This window comes from Scyliorhinus torazame, chromosome 6 (assembly GCF_047496885.1).
Source record: "Scyliorhinus torazame isolate Kashiwa2021f chromosome 6, sScyTor2.1, whole genome shotgun sequence".
In the NCBI taxonomy this organism is placed as follows: domain Eukaryota; kingdom Metazoa; phylum Chordata; class Chondrichthyes; order Carcharhiniformes; family Scyliorhinidae; genus Scyliorhinus; species Scyliorhinus torazame.
The window spans coordinates 84465703-84482530 of NC_092712.1; the positions used below are offsets into that span (position 1 = coordinate 84465703).

Below are 16828 nucleotides of genomic sequence, written 5' to 3' on the forward strand. Positions count from 1 at the left end.
GTTGGGTGTTCTGGATCACATTCAGGTCACCAACACTTGAAGTAGTGCAACACTATTTTATTGAAAGGTTAACTATTTAAACATACTTGAACTGTGGGTAAATACGATACCAGCTTTAACTAAAGACCTTTGCCTTGTCCTAACTAGTTGATGCATTCAGCACATGGTGAATGTCTGTGTTGCAGGCTGTGAGCTCTGTGCTCCTAGCTAGCTGTACTCGAATGAGCAGGAACTCTGATGTTCCCTGTCTTTATAGTGCGTGTGCTCTCACTGGTGATTGGCTGCGGTGTTGTGTATGTTGATTGGTCCCACTGTGTGTCCATCAGTGTGTCTGCACCATGATATACTGGTGTATATTATGACATCCCTTTTATATAGGAAAATGTGCTTGCGTGACAATAAATAGTGTGTGGTGAATGTTCCTGACTACGTGTGTGCGAAATATTTACAGGACTATGTACATAAAACTAAGCTATTTACATGGGAAGGTGCCTGGTGCAGAAAAAAACTGTGTGTCACACAAATAAACAAGATGAACACTATATACAAACCACTTGAACGATTAAACGGAAGAACAGAACAGACCAGAGAGTCCATTAGTGCAAAGTTCCCAAATTAAGTTTCTGAGGTGGGCGACGAATCCTGGTTGACCGCCTCAAGGGTGGGTCAGGAGCCAGCAGCTGAGGAGCGGGCTGGACTGTGTCAGAGTGAGGAGGATGCAGAGTAACCGGAATCTCTGCATAGTCCAGGTCAGGGACAACAGGAGGGCGTGGCACCGGTGGAGGATCATGTAGCGAGCGCGGAACGAGACGAAAGGCACGCCGGTTACGGCGCAGAATGGAACCATCCGGTAGACGAACCAAGAACGAGTGGGGAGCCACCTGCCGAAGAACCACAGCAGTTGCAGACCAGCCACCATCCGGAAGATGGATGCGGACATTGTCATCTGGAGCCAGAGCAGGGAGATCAGCTGCACGGGCGTCATGAGCCGCTTTGTGCTGTGCACGAGACAGTTGCATTCGTTGAAGGACCGGAACGTGGTCGAGGTCTGGGACGTGAATGGACGGCACCGTCGTCCTCAGGGTGCGACCCATGAGCAGCTGGGCTGGCGACAGGCCAGTGGACAGTGGGGCCGAGCGATAGGCCAGCAGGGTGAGGTTGAAGTTGGATCCCGCATCGGCAGTCTTGCAGAGGAGCCGTTTGACTGTGTGGACGCCCTTCTCCGCTTTGCCTTTGGATTGGGGGTACAGGGGACTGGATGTCACATGCACAAAGTTGTACCTCCTGGCAAAGTTGGACCATTCCTGGCTTGCGAAGCAGAGGCCATTGTCCGACATCACAGTGAGTGGGATGCCGTGACGAGCAAAGGTGTCCTTACAGGCACGGATGACTGCAGACGATATGATGTCGTGCAAACATACCACCTCCAGGTAGTTTGAAAAATAGTCTACAATCAGAACATAGTCTCTGCCCAGAGCGTGGAACAGGTCGATGCCGACCTTGGACCAAGGGGACGTGACCAACTCATGGGGCTGTAGGGTCCCACGTGGTTGGGCCGGCTGGAACCGCTGACAGGTGGGGCAGTTGAGCACTGTGTTGGCGATGTCGTCATTGATGCCGGGCCAGTACACTACCTCTCGGGCCCGTCGGCGGCACTTCTCCACGCCAAGATGGCCCTCGTGTAGCTGTTCCAAGATGAGCTGGCGCATGTTGTGTGGGATAACGATGCGGTCCAGCTTCAGGAGGACACCATCGACTACCGCCAGATTGTCTCTGATGTTGTAGAACTGCGGGCATTGGCCCTTGAGCCACCCGTCTGTTAGGTGGCACATGACACGCTGTAGCAGGGGATCAGCCGCAGTATCGCGTAGAATTTGGACGAGGCGTTCATCCGTGGCCAGTAGATTGGAGGCCACATGGGCGTCAATCTGGCAGACGAATCCCGCTGGGTTACATTGGGTGTTGACTGCCCTGGACAGAGCGTTGGCTATGATCAGGTCTTTGCCTGGGGTGTATACAAGCTGAAAGTCGTATCGCCGGAGTTTGAGCAGAATACGCTGGAGGCGAGGCGTCATGTCGTTCAAGTCTTTTTGTATTATGTTGACCAGCGGGCGATGGTCGGTCTCGAAGGTGAATTGGGGAACGCCGTACACATAATCATGAAATTTGACGACACCGGTCAACAGGCCCAGGCACTCCTTTTCTATCTGCACATAGCATTGTTCCGTGGGGGTCATGGCGCGTGACGCATATGCAACGGAGGCCCATGATGAGGCCTCATCGCGTTGCAGGAGCACTGCCCCAATGCCAGATTGGCTGGCATCGGTCAAAATTTTTGTCTCTTTCGCTGGATCAAAAAAGGCCAATACCGGGGCTGTGGTAAGTTTGGTTTTAAGTTCTGTCCATTCGCTCTCCTGGGCAGGAAGCCATTGGAAGTCTGTCGTCTTCCTGAACAGGTTCCTGAGAGCTGTGGTATGAGAGGCGAGGTTGGGGATAAACTTCCCTAGGAAGTTGACGATGCCCAGAAATCGGAGGACCGCCTTCTTGTCCTCTGGTTTTTTCATGGCTGTGATGGCAGCCACCTTGTCCGTATCCGGCCGCACACCCAACTGGGAGATGTGGTCCCCTAGGAACTTGAGTTCCGTCTGGCCGAAGGAGCATTTGGCTCTGTTGAGGCGTAGGCCCTGCTCCCGTATGCGTTTGAACACGCGCTGGAGGCGACTGATATGCTCCTGGCGTGGTGGACCAAATGATTATGTCGTCAACATAGACGCGAACACCTTCAATGCCTTCCATCATTTGTTCCATGATCCTATGGAATACCTCTGATGCCGATATGATCCCAAACGGCATCCTGTTGTAACAATATCTGCCAAAAGGGGTGTTAAAGGTACACAGTTTCCTGCTGGATCTGTCTGGTTGAATTTGCCAGAATCCTTTCGAGGCGTCAAGTTTGGTGAAGAGCTTGGCCCGAGCCATCTCGCATGTGATCTCTTCGCACTTGGGGATTGGGTAACGCTCCCTCATTATGTTATGATTCAGATCCTTTGGATCAATGCAGATTCTGAGCTCGCCGGAAGGCTTCTTTACGCACACCATGGAACTGACCTAGTCGGTTGGTTCCGTAACTCTGGAGATCACTCCTTGGTCTTGGAGGTCCTGCAGCTGCTGCGTGAGGCGGTCCTTGAGGGGTGCTGGGACTCTGCGAGGTGCATGCACCACAGGCGTGGCGTTCTGTTTGAGTATGATCTTGTAAGTATATGGGAACGTGCCCATGTCTTCGAAGACGTCGCGGTGCTGGTCGATGATGACGTTGAGTTGCGCCCTGACGTCAGCATCCTGGAAGGCAGACGTGTCATCAGGAGAGTGAGAGTGAACTCTTTGAACGAGGTTTAGCAATTTTCACGCCTGTGCGCCAAGCAGAGAGTCCTTCGAGGAGCCCACGATCTCGAAAGGAAGGATGGCTTTTCGTGACTTGTGCGTCATTTCGAGTTGGCATGAGCCGGTAGCAGGAATGATGTTGCCATTGTCGTCCAATAGCTGGCAGGCCGATGGGAGAATGGTTGGTTTGGCACGAAGGCTTTGGAAAGCAGACCATGCCATGAGATTGGCGGAGGCACCAGTGTCCAGGTGGAATCGTATTTGGGACCTGTTGACCGTCAGGGTGGCACACCACTCATCATCTGGATCGATGCTGTATACCGACAGCGGCTGGTGCCTTTGCTTCGGGGACAGCCTGTTTTTCGTTACGACACCGACTCGAAAAGGCGCCTTCGGGTCCTCGGTGTCACTGCTGTGTGGGAGGTCGGAATCGGACTCTATGACCATAGGTTGAATTGTTCGAACATTCCTGCGAGGCTGGTTGAAGCGATATGAATTGGAAGGCTGAGCTGCTCGACAGCAGGCAGCATAGTGGCCAAGTCTTCCACATCGTAGGCATTGTCTAGATTTTGCGGGGCACTGCCGCTTTAAATGGGCGGAGCCACAGTTGCCGCACATCGTGACGTCAGCACGTTCACTGCGCCACCGCGCATGCGCGGTGCGGTCCTGCGTGGTGCGCGCCTGTGCATTACGTTCCTCCATGTCGCCGTCCCCTCGTTTGGTGCGTACAAGCGCGGGAGTCCGTAATAAGCGCGCAAAATGGCCGGCCTCATCCAGGCTGAGGCCCTGGACGTGTTCAATCACTTGGACCCGTTCCGCCTCATGGGGACCTTGCCGCGCCGTTTCAGCCGCTTGTATTTGGGAGTACCGACTGGTGGCATTTTCATGTAGGACACAGGTCTCGATGGCGGTCGCTCGGGTGAGTTGCTTTACTTTGAGGAGCTGCTGATGTAGGGGGTCCGACTGAACACTGAAAATTACCTGGTCACGTATCATGGAGTCGGAGGTGGAACCGCAACTGCAAGATTGCGCAAGGATGCGGAGGTGCATTAAAAACGATTGGAAAGGTTCGTCCTTACCCTGCAAACGGTGCTGGAACACGTCGCGTTCAAAACTTTCATTCACCTCTACGCTGCAGTGAGTGTCAAATTTGAGGAGAACCGTCTTGAACGTCGTCTTGTCTTCGTCATCTGCAAAGGTGAGAGAGTTGAAAATATGGATGGCATGGTCCCCGGCCGTGGAGAGGAGAAGAGCAATCTTTCTGGTGTCCGAGGCGCCCTCCCTGTCCGTGGCTTTGAAGTAGAGCTGGAAGCGCTGTTTGAAAATCTTCCAGTTGGCCCCGAGGTTGCCGGCGATGCGGAGCGGCGGGGGTGGGCTGATGTTGTCCATGTTGCAGAATGACGGAATGCTGGCAGAAGGCAGATCACTTGCAGGTAGGTCTAAGAAGTGCTAGTATGCAACCACGCCTGGTATCATGATGTGTTGGGTGTTCTGGATCATATACAGGTCACCAACACTTGAAGTAGTGCAACACTATTTTATTGAAAGGTTAACTATTTAAACATACTTGAACTGTGGGTAAATACGATACCAGCTTTAACGAAAGACCTTTGCCTTGTCCTAACTAGTTGATGCATTCAGCACATGGTGAATGTCTGTGTTGCAGGCTGTGAGCTCTGTGCTCCTAGCTAGCTGCTACTCGAATGAGCAGGAACTCTGATGTTCCCTGTCTTTATAGTGCGTGTGCTCTCACTGGTGATTGGCTGCGGTGTTGTGTATGTTGATTGGTCCCACTGTGTGTTCATCAGTGTGTGTCTGCACCATGATATACTGGTGTATATTATGACACCTCATAGAAATAGAGGTATTGGAGTATTTGGGCTAGGGACGGGGTTCACCTCATGGGAATAACTCCTGTCAAAGCCTCCAAGGCAAGTGTTTGGACGAACACCAACACCACTAGCTCTGAAAACTTCCAGGTGCACAGAGGCATGAGGCAGGGTGCCGGAATGTGGCGACTAGGGGCTTTTCACGGTAACTTCATTATAGTGTTAATGTAAGCCTACTTGTGTCAATAAAGATTATTATTATAAGGGTATCCGAAGGGGAGGCAGAGAGCACAGAATCTCACTCTATGTGGATGACCTGCTCCTCTACATCTCGGACCCACAGAACGGCTTGAAGGAAATCACGAAACTCCTGGAAGAGTTTGGGGCCTTCTTGGGCTACAAACTCAACCTGGGCAAGAGCGAGATATTCCCAGTGAGCCTTAATGGGTGAGGGACGGAGCTGGACGGCCTACCATTCAAACTCGCCCAAAACAAATTCCGCTACCTGGGGATCCAGATAGCCATGACTGGACACGCATCCACAAGTGGAATCTTACCAGTCTGGCGGGGAAGCTAAAAAGGACCTACAAAGGTGGGATGCACTCCCGCTCTCCCTGGCAGGGAGGGTGCAGACGATCAAGATGAATGTACTGCCAAGATTCCTCTTCCTTTTTGGATCTATTCTGATCTAAAAGTCCCCAAGGACTAGATAAAATTATTATATCATTTGTGTGTCTGTGGGGGGGGGGGGGGGGGGGGGGCATAGCTGAGAGAGTGCGGAGATGGGTAAGGGAGCCAAGCAAGGAATGGGTGAAGATGGAGAAGTCATCCTGGACGGGAATGACCGTCCGAGCCCTCCCATCAACAGCGCTCCCATCCCCGCCGGCAAAGTACACATCTAGCCCAGTGGTGGTAGCTACGCTAAAAACTGGAACCAGATAAGACAACACTTCAGCTTAACTGAGGTGGTCACCATGGCCTCCATCTGCGGTAACCACAAATTCCCAAAAGCCATGCTAGATGCCACATGCTAGACAGGACAGGGGGACGCTATCGATCAAGGACTTCTACATGGTGGACAGACATACGAGCTAATGGAGAGACTGGAGCTACCAAACAGACAAGAGCAACAACATTTACAAATCAATAACTTTCTCCACAAGGAGACGACGAAGGACGAAGTACCCTAGGCCCCGACGGACACGATGCTGGAGGAACTGCTGGACGTGGACAGTATGGAGAAAGGGAACTGTGGGGATATTTCCAGATGACTTTTAGAAAGAGCGAGAACATCACTAGGCAGAGCAAGACAGAAATGGGAAGACGAACTAGGGATGGAAGTAGGGTGTGGACTCTGGAGCGACGCACTAGGTCGGGCCAACTCCACCTCCTCCTGTGCAATGTTAAGCCTCATGCAGTTTAAAGTGGTGCACAGAGCACACCCAACCAGAATCCAAATGAGCAGGTTCTTCCCGGTGGTGGAGGACAAGTGTGAAAGGTGCCAGGTTATCTGGACAACTACACCCACATGTTCTGGGCCTGCCCGAGACTTGTTGGGTTCTGGACAGCCTTCTTCAAGGCGATATCCAATGTTGTGTGGGTGGGGGTGGAGCCGTGCCAGAAAGTGGCAGCCTTCGGGATATCAGACCAGCCAGAACTACATATGAGGAAGAGGGCCGATGCCCTTGATTTTGCTTCCTTATTTGCCTGCCAGAGAATCCTGCTCGGCTGGCAATCAGCAGCACCACCCACAGCTGTGGACTGCTGGCAGACCTGTCAGAATTTCTCCATCTGGAGAAAAGCAAATACACCATCTGAGGTTCGGACGAGGGCTTCCACAAAGCGTAGAGACTATTCATCAGCCTGCTCCAAGACCTGTTCGATGCCAATAGCAGAAAAGAAGAGAGGAGGCGGGGGGACCAGTGGAGGCAGACAGGACCGCACAAACAGACAGGAACAAAGGGGGGAAGCAGAAAGGGAGGAACCCAGGGAAATATCAGGAGGGGACATGGAAAAAGAGCAAAGAGGGGGCTAGAGGCCACCACCCCCCCCAAACAAAGTCATAAGGGCAACAACACCAAATACAAGACATAAGATCAATTATAACATCTACAATGGAATAAAGGGCCTAAGATGGAGTCCGAGAAACAAAAAAGGGAGGGGAGAGCTGATGAAAGAAAAGCATCTAATTTGTACATAACAACGTCTTAATCATGTATAGTGATGTATTGTGTACAGATGTAAACATTCAATAAAAAAATGTTTTTAAAAAGAAACACTCAGACTTGATATCTGAAAGTTAATAAACATTGATGTTTGATAACTTATTTTTTATATCTGGCATGTATGTCTCGGAACCAAGGATTTTCATAAAGATTTTTTAAGTTCTCTCATGGGATGTGTGTGTAACTGGCTAGGTCAGCATTTATTCCATTCTCAAATTTCCCTTCAGGCGGGGGTGGTGTGCTGTCTTCTTGAAATGCTGCTGCCCATGTCTTTTAGGTTCCCAAGTGGCACTGCCAGGGTGCCAGGCTGGCAGTGCCAATATACCCAGGTGCCAGGTTGGCACTGCCAGCGATCGGGCCTGGAGGCCTTACCAGGTAGAGGGGGAGGTGAGGGGTATTCCCGGGGGCCTCCCCAAGGTTGTGGGGGGATGGGGTGGCAGTAAACGGGGTGGGGGGGAGAGAGATTGGAGCAGTCTTCCAAAATGGTGCCACAATCTGCGAGGAGCCTTTCCTTCTGGCGAGCATCAGTTCACCAACAATAGCTCACCTTCAGTAAATCCCTCTAAGTTCTCCATTGGCGAAGAGAGTCTCCCCGAGGCCAAAGAAAAAGCCGAAGTGCCATTGAATAGCGAGAGCAGCTCCAAGAAACACCCCGCTAAATGCACCCAAAATTGGAAATAGAAAGGTTTCGGGTGAATCATGCCCAGTATTTAATATTGTATTGTATTCATAAAATATATATTTATTTTATTTATTTATTTCTCAGCCAAGTTATAGGTTGGCCATTCGAACAGAAAATATGGTTAAGGATCTGGTAAGAAATCTTAGCAGTGAAAGTGAGGAGCTTCAGATGCATTGTGCCCGTGCCATTTTCAAGGTACAAATACAAGACTACTTGTTAGTTTTCTGACTCTTCAAATATGTTTTCCTGATAATGTTTCTAAGCTGTTTCTCTGAAGCCATATTTTCAAAGTGTCTCGAACATGCATTTATTCCTTTTAGTTTGAATTAGGATGTTTTGAATGTCAATAATATAAACAGTGAAAAATTATGACCGAATGTAATAGCTGCACATCATTTTTTATGGAAGAATGTTTGAAGTCAGGATTAAACAAATTTAAATGGGCCAAGATCCAAGTAATTACCAGGATAGTGCTTCTTGTGCACTTCAGCACTGACTACTCTGGACTATTTGGGGTCAGCGGCAGAATATTTAATTTGCATCATACCACTGGGCACATTCCATGCACCCATCAACCTCATTCTGCTGGAAACTAAGGCATCTATTGTCATTAAGTCGGGGGCCCCTGAGTAAAAAGGAGCCATTTAAATAGAGTATTTTCTAAAAATGAAATGTAGATTTTGTTTTCAGAGAGTCAGAGAGCTTCCCTGCCTGGACCTTTGGGGCAAGGAGCATCTATCCTTTGGCAATCCTATACCTCTCATTTTACTCAAAAATATATGTTGGCTCCCATTGTTCAAGAAAATAAAAATTCCAGCATAGTTAATTCCCCTCCTAACCCCATCCACCGATGCCATTTTCTTCAGGTGTTACCTTGTTTGCAGCAGAGGGCGAGATTCTCCATTGCGAGTCCGGCTCGCCACTGCTGCCAGCGAGGATGGAAAATTTGGTGCTCCGCCAAATCTCCATTAACTGCAGCGGGATCGGAGAATCTCGCCGGCCTGAAGAACCGGAGAATCAAAGCCACAGGCTCTGTCGCAAACACGTCCACTGCAAGGGCCTGTGAGATGGCAGAACCCTGAACTAGGGCTGTATAAACAGATACCAACAGCCACTGAAAGACTACTGGTTTCCCATTGTGTACCAGCCACTTTCCTGGTGCTGATAGCAACAACTGACACAGGATAAGAGTGACACAGGGGCATCCATGCGGGGCCAAATATAGGGATGCTCTTTTAAAATTTAAAGCAGCTTCACTATCAAGCAGATTTTGAACTAAATACCTAACTTAATTTTTTTTTAAATTTACAGTACCCAATTCTTCTTTTTCCCAATTAAGGGGCAATTTAGCGTGGCCAATCCACCTAACTTGTACATCTTTGGGTTGTGAGGGTGAATCCCACACAGACATGGGAAGAATGTGCAAACTCCACACAGAGAGTGGCAAAGGGCCAGGATCGAACCCGGGTCCTCAGCGCTGTAGGCAGCAGTGCTAACCACTGTGACACCGTGTAGCCCCAATGCCTAGCTTTCAGGAGTTTGTGCACTAGTTTCCAGCTTTTTTTGCATTCACAACTCACATTCAAACAAGCTGAACTACTTGAGCACCTTGGAGATGTTACGCCTCCATGCAGGGATGGTCGCATCTATGTCCTTCATCACACCCAACAGCCACCATCGTATTATTGTCCCAATTTTGTTCATAATTCTTTTCAATTTTTTATAAGATTTAAGTTGGTACTAAGGACAGAGGTAAATGGAAATGGGATGCAAAGAACTTTATGGGTTTAGGATTTATCTCCCTCATCAGTAGGTGTGAAGCTGGGGCTCTGGTTAAATCCAGCGCTCAGTCTGCCTGCCGCCTACCGGTCTGCCCCACCCCCACTGTAATTCTACCAGTGGGAAGGGTGGGATCAGGTAGTCCATCTTCCAATGGAGCAGTTGAGGCCCTTAAGTGGGTAATTAATTCCCACTTAAGTACTTCATCGTGCACTGGGTGCTTCGGAAGGCCCACCCCAAGGTTTTACCCCCCCCCCCCCCCCCCCCCCCCCGGTATATCTGTTGGTCTCTCAAGCACCAGCACAGCCCCTCAGCCCCTTTGTCAAGGCACGCCAGCTTGGTACCTGGTGAGACCACCCAAAACTGATCCAAATCCCAATCTAGCTGCGCAGCTCTGTCTCAAGGTACTGGAGAGTTGTCGGCCTCTGATTGACCATAGCTCTCTTTTTTTGCTCTTTATTCTTTCGTGGGACATCACTAAAAAGGCCAGCATTTGTAGCCCATCCCTAATTGCCCTTGAATTTCAGTGGGCAGTCAAGTGTCAACCGCATTGCTGTCAGTCTGGACTCACATGTAGGGGCTGTGCTGGTGCTTGAGAGACCAACAGATATACCTGGAGGGGGGTGAGGTGGGGGGGGGGGGGAACCTTGGGGTGGGCCTTCCGAAGTACCCAGTGCATGATGAGGTACTTAAGTGGGAATTAATCCAGACCAGGTAAGAATAGCAGATTTCCTTTCCTAAAGGGTATTAAAAAGCAGATTGTTCCGTACCTGCGGGACAAAAATCCCACTTCCAGCATATTAACGGCTAATTGGCCATTCAATGGTTGCGGGGCAGCCAGTGTTCCCCACTGCAGGCCGCCCCTGACATTTTAGCCTGAGGGAGGGAATTCAGCGCCTCATAAAATTCAAGCCATAATTTGAGTATTTTCCGAGTGTAAAATTATTTCCTGATTGAGGCATATATAAAGTAAAAACTTTCTTTTATAGGATTTAAAATTCTAAAATATTTAATTTTAGAATCAGCAGATTAATGGTTTCATTAAAATAACCCACAGAAGAATTTGATACATGTTAATCAGTGGATTAGAAGTAGGAAACAAAAAGTAACTTCAATGCCCCAAAGTTTTTTTTTTTTACATTCTTTACAACATTTTTATAGGTTTTAATATGGAATTGTCCTTTGGCCCTACCCTAGTGCTCATATTATTTTTCTTCGTAAATATAATATTCTAATCCTCAGTGAGGCAAAAAATAATTTTCTGCATGTTTTAAAGAAATAATTTTCATAAACAGTCAATGGGACAACGAATGAGTTTTAGATACAATTTTGTTTAATTTTGTATTTTATATACAATTTTGTGCTTTCTGTTGTTAGTGTGCAGAGGATGAGGAAACACGTAATCTTGTGAGAACTCATTTTGGACTGGGACCACTGGTCAAGCTTGTCAGCAAGTCTTATAATAAGGAGTTATTAGCTGCAGCCACGGGAGCTGTCTGGAAATGTGCGATCAGCATGGAGAATGTAGAAAGGTATTGATTAATTAAGACTAAGAAGCTTCAATTCTAGAATGACTTTCAATCAAATAAAGACATTTACTTCATTTCTGTCTGTTGAAACTTTACAGGTTACGTAGCTCAAATAATATTGAGAAGTATGGTGAGGAGAAAGATTATATTAACCTTTGCTTTTGTATTGTATTCAATTTATGATTTGTTTTGGCCATAGTAAAATACAAATATTCTTTGACATCAACAATGCATGAATAACATGCTGGGTAAAATATTTTATTTTCTATTAGCAAATAAGCATATGTTAAAAAGAAATTAAGAATTTTCCCTGCTGACGGTGACTTCCCTAACTGAAGAAAGGTGATTTTTAACTCTTTTCTGGATTGGATTGGATTGGATTGGATTTGTTTATTGTCACCTGTACCGAGGTACAGTGAAAAGTATTTTTCTGTGTGCAGCTCAAACAGATCATTTAGTACATGAAAAGAAAATACTTAATAGGGAAACACGAGGTATACAATGTAAATACATAGACACCGGCATCGGGTGAAGCATACAGGAATGTAGTATTAATCAGATCAGTCCATATGAGGATCGTTTAGGAGTCTGGTAACAACGGGGAAGAAGCTGTTTTTGAACCTGTTTGTGTGTGTTCGCAAACTTTTGAATATCCTGCCCGATGGAAGAAGTTGGAAGAGTGAATAACCCGGGTGGGAGGGTTCTTTGATTATGTTGCCCGCTTTCCCACGGCAACGGGAGGTGTAGATAGAGTCAATGGTTGGGAGGCAGGATTGGGTGATGGACTGGGCGGTGTTCACTGACTCTCTCAAGTTTCTTGCGGTCTTAGGCTGAGCAGCTGCCATACCAGGCTGTGATGTAGCTAGATAGGCGGTGGGATGCTCCGTCCCGCCGTGCCACATTTCTGCCTCACCCTGCCAGAGGGATGCTCCATTACGCCAGCCGGTCAATGGGATTTCCCATTGTGGGGCAGCCCCACGCTGTTGGGAAACCTCCGGGCTGTCGGCAAAACGGAGCATCCCGCCAGCGGAGAATCCCGCCCAGGATCTGTGAAGATAGTCTGTAACTTTGTTGTAATAACCTGGGGTTAAGCAGGTCATGGGGCACTAATGAAACCTTAATCAGGCCTTGGGACACTTATGAGACTGGGGGATTGAAATTCCTAAAGGACTTTGGGTAATACATAGAATTTTCGGGCATAAAGCACCACCATTCCCACCCCGGCATGAGGACATAGCCTCACAATCGGAGAATCCAGCCCATGATCTCTCTGACGAGAATCGCATTTCCCGATTCTCGCAAGATTTTTCACCCACACCGACGATGCTACGGACAGCAAGGGCGGACTCAAGATCGTGCCCACAAGCGTTTATGAATTTCTTAATAATCCACCCAGATGTAATCAACACTATGAGGCAACCAATCTCACTGAAACTCTGTCCCACGCGGAATTCCAGTCTTCACCTTCAAAGATCTCACCTTAGAATTCTCTCTGAAAGTCTCTCCAACTCAGACGGCACCAATGGTGGCCCACCTTGCAGGGTTTCAGTCTCATTTCCTGAGATTCTGTTCCTCTGGAATGTGCCAATTTGCTTGTGGCTCAGAGAGTAGTCTTTCTTGTTTGAATTTTACTTTTCCCCGAGCTGCTTATACTCCCTCAAAAGAAACTCTTTCTTACTCCTACCTATGTTGTTGGACCCACATGTACCATGACAACTGAATCCTTCCTCTCCCACTCTCAAGTTCCTGTCCAACCCCAAGGAGATGTCCTTAACCTTGGAGCAGGCAGGGAACGCGTACTTTACCAGTCACTTTCTCAGCTGCAGAGAAAAATATCCATTCCCCTATTACAATGCATTATTTTGTACACACCTCACTTAAATGTCTACCTTCTTGCACACCACCACACTTAGGAATGGGCAATAAATACTGGCCGAGCCAACAATGCCCACATCCCAAAAAATTGGCCCATTGCACCATAGTGCTAATGTCAGTTTGTTCATAATTCCTGTAGTTCCTGGTCCCGTCCACACAAGTTGCAAGAACTTTAAACCTGTTGGACAATTGCGAGGCTGAGGCTCCTCCACTGCTACCTTTATTGTTCACCACCATTCACGACTGGATGTGGCAGGACTGCAGAGCTTGGATCTGATTTGTTGGTTGTGGGAGGGCTCAACCACATGCTGCTTCTGCTATGTTACAGGCAAATGGTGTTGTAGCTTCATCAGAACATAGGAATAGGAGCAGAAGTAGGCAATTCAGCCCTTCAAGCTTGAACCACCATTTAATCAGATCATGGCTGATCTCTTCCTGGTCACAGATCCACCTCCCTGCTTATTCCCCATATCACTTTTACCCATTTTTTAAAAATCAGAAATATATCCATCTCCTTCTTGACTCCACTGCACTATGGGGTTAGGGAGTTCCACAAATTCACCACCCTCGATGAAAAGTAGTTCCTCTTCATCTCAGTTTTATATCTACCGCCTCTCAACCTCAATCAGTTACCCCTTGTTCTAGATTGTCCCATGGAGGGGAACATTGGATTGGATTGGATTGGATTTGTTTATTGTCACGTGTACCGAGGTACAGTGAAAAGTATTTTTCTGCGAGCAGCTCAACAGATCATTAAGTACATGAGAAGAAAAGGGAATAAAAGGAATTATATAATAGGGCAACACAACATATACAATGTAACTACATAAGCACTGGCATCGGATGAAGCATACAGGGTGTAGTGATAATGAAATCAGTCCGTAAGAGGGTCATTTAGGAGTCTGGTGACAGTGGGGAAGAAGCTGTTTTTGAGTCTGTTCGTGCGTGTTCTCAGACTTCTGTATCTCCTGCCCGATGGAAGAAGTTGGAAGAGTGAGTAAGCCGGGTGGGAGGGATCTTTGATTATACTGCCCGCTTTCCCCAGGCAGCGGGAGGTGTAGATGGAGTGAATGGATGGGAGGCAGGTTTGTATGATGGACTGGGCGGTGTTCACGACTCTCTGAAGTTTCTTGCAGTCCTGGGCCGAGCAGTTGCCATACCAGGCTGTGATGCAGCCTGATAGGATGCTTTCTATGGTGCATCTGTAAAAGTTGGTAAGAGTCAATGTGGACATGCCGAATTTCCTTAGTTTCCTGAGGAAGTATAGGCGCTGTTGTGCTTTCTTGGTGGTAGCGTCGACGTGGGTGGACCAGGACAGATATTTGGAGATGTGCACCCCTAGGAATTTGAAACTGCTAACCATCTCCACCTCGGCCCCATTGATGCTGACCGGGGTGTGTACAGTACTTTGCTTCCTGAAGTCAATTACCAGCTCTTTAGTTTTGCTGGCATTGAGGGAGAGATTGTTGTCGCTGCACCACTCCACTAGGTTCTCTATCTCCCTCCTGTATTCGGACTCATCGTGATTCGAGATCCGGCCCACTATGGTCGTTTCGTCAGCAAACTTGTAGATGGAGTTGGAACCAAGTTTTGCCACGCAGTCGTGTGTGTACAGGGAGTAGAGTAGGGGGCTAAGTACGCAGCCTTGCGGGGCGCCGGTGTCGAGGAATATTGTGGAGGAGGTGTTGTTGTTCATTCTTACTGATTGTGGTCTGTTGGTCAGAAAATCGAGAATCCAGTTGCAGAGTGGGGGGCCAAGTCCTAGGTTTTGGAGCTTTGGTATGAGCTTGGCTGGGATTATGGTGTTGAAGGCGGAGCTGTAGTCAATAAATAGGAGTCTAATGTAGGAGTCCTTGTTTTCGAGATGCTCTAGGGATGAGTGTAGGGCCAGGGAAATGGTGTCTGATGTGGGCCAGGGAAATGGTGTCTGATGTGGACCGGTTGCAGCGGTATGCGAATTGCAGTGGATCAAGGCGTTCTGGGAGTATGGAGGTGATGCGCTTCATGATCAACCTCTCGAAGCACTTCATTATGACTGAAGTCAGGGCCACTGGTCGGTAGTCATTGAGGCACGTTGCCTGGTTCTTCTTTGGTACCGGTATGATGGTGGTCTTCTTGAAGCAGGTGGGGACCTCGGAGTGGAGTAGGGACAGGTTAAAGATGTTCGTGAATACCTCTGCCAGCTGGTCCGCGCAGGCTCTGAGTGCATGACCAGGGATCCCATCTGGGCCCGTCGCCTTCCGAGGGTTCACTTTCAGGAAGGCCAATCTGACTTTGGAAGCTGTGATGGTGGGTATGGGTGAATTATGAGCTGCTGGGGGACTCGCCAGCGGATTAGAACATAGAACATAGAACAATACAGCGCAGTACAGGCCCTTCGGCCCACGATGTTGCACCGAAACAAAAGCCATCTAACCTACACTATACCATTATCATCCATATGTTTATCCAATAAACTTTTAAATGCCCTCAATGTTGGCGAGTTCACGACTGTAGCAGGTAGGGCATTCCACGGCCTCACCACTCTTTGCGTAAAGAACCTACCTCTGACCTCTGTCCTATATCTATTACCCCTCAGTTTAAGGCTATGTCCCCTCGTGCTAGCCATTTCCATCCGCGGGAGAAGGCTCTCACTGTCCACCCTATCTAACCCTCTGATCATTTTGTATGCCTCTATTAAGTCTCCTCTTAACCTTCTTCTCTCTAATGAAAACAAGCTCAAGTCCATCAGCCTTTCCTCATAAGATTTTCCCTCCATACCAGGCAACATCCTGGTAAATCTCCTCTGCACCCGTTCCAAAGCCTCCACGTCCTTCCTATAATGCGGTGACCAGAACTGTACGCAATACTCCAAATGCGGCCGTACCAGAGTTCTGTACAGCTGCAACATGACCTCCTGACTCCGGAACTCAATCCCTCTACCAATAAAGGCCAACACTCCATAGGCCTTCTTCACCACCCTATCAACCTGGGTGGCAACTTTCAGGGATCTATGTACATGGACACCTAGATCCCTCTGCTCATCCACACTTTCAAGAACTTTTCCATTAGCCAAATATTCCACATTCCTGTTATTCCTTCCAAAGTGAATCACCTCACACTTCTCTACATTAAACTCCATTTGCCACCTCTCAGCCCAGCACTGCAGCTTATCTATATCCCTCTGTAACCTGCTACTTCCTTCCACACTATCGACAACACCACCGACTTTAGTATCGTCTGCAAATTTACTCACCCACCCTTCTGCGCCTTCCTCTAGGTCATTGATAAAAATGACAAACAGCAACGGCCCCAGAACAGATCCTTGTGGTACTCCACTTGTGACAGAACTCCATTCTGAACATTTCCCATCAACCACCACCCTGTCTTCTTTCAGCTAGCCAATTTCTGATCCACATCTCTAAATCACCCTCAATCCCCAGCCTCCGTATTTTCTGCAATAGCCTACCGTGGGGAACCTTATCAAACGCTTTGCTGAAATCCATATACACCACATCAACTGCTCTACCCTCATCTACCTGTTCAGTC

At 48.3% G+C, this 16828-nt stretch overlaps 1 protein-coding gene across 2 annotated transcripts in view; it reads left to right on the forward strand.

Annotated features, from left to right (window-relative positions):
• The window catches only part of odad2 (outer dynein arm docking complex subunit 2), a 549301-nt gene that overhangs the window by 280397 nt on the left and 252076 nt on the right, over nt 1-16828 (forward strand). For both annotated transcript variants that reach the window (XM_072508396.1, XM_072508397.1), the window contains exons 14-15: nt 8202-8312; nt 11274-11428. In XM_072508396.1, the coding sequence (XP_072364497.1) occupies nt 8202-8312; nt 11274-11428 (266 nt within the window). The remainder of the gene's footprint in view (nt 1-8201; nt 8313-11273; nt 11429-16828) is intronic.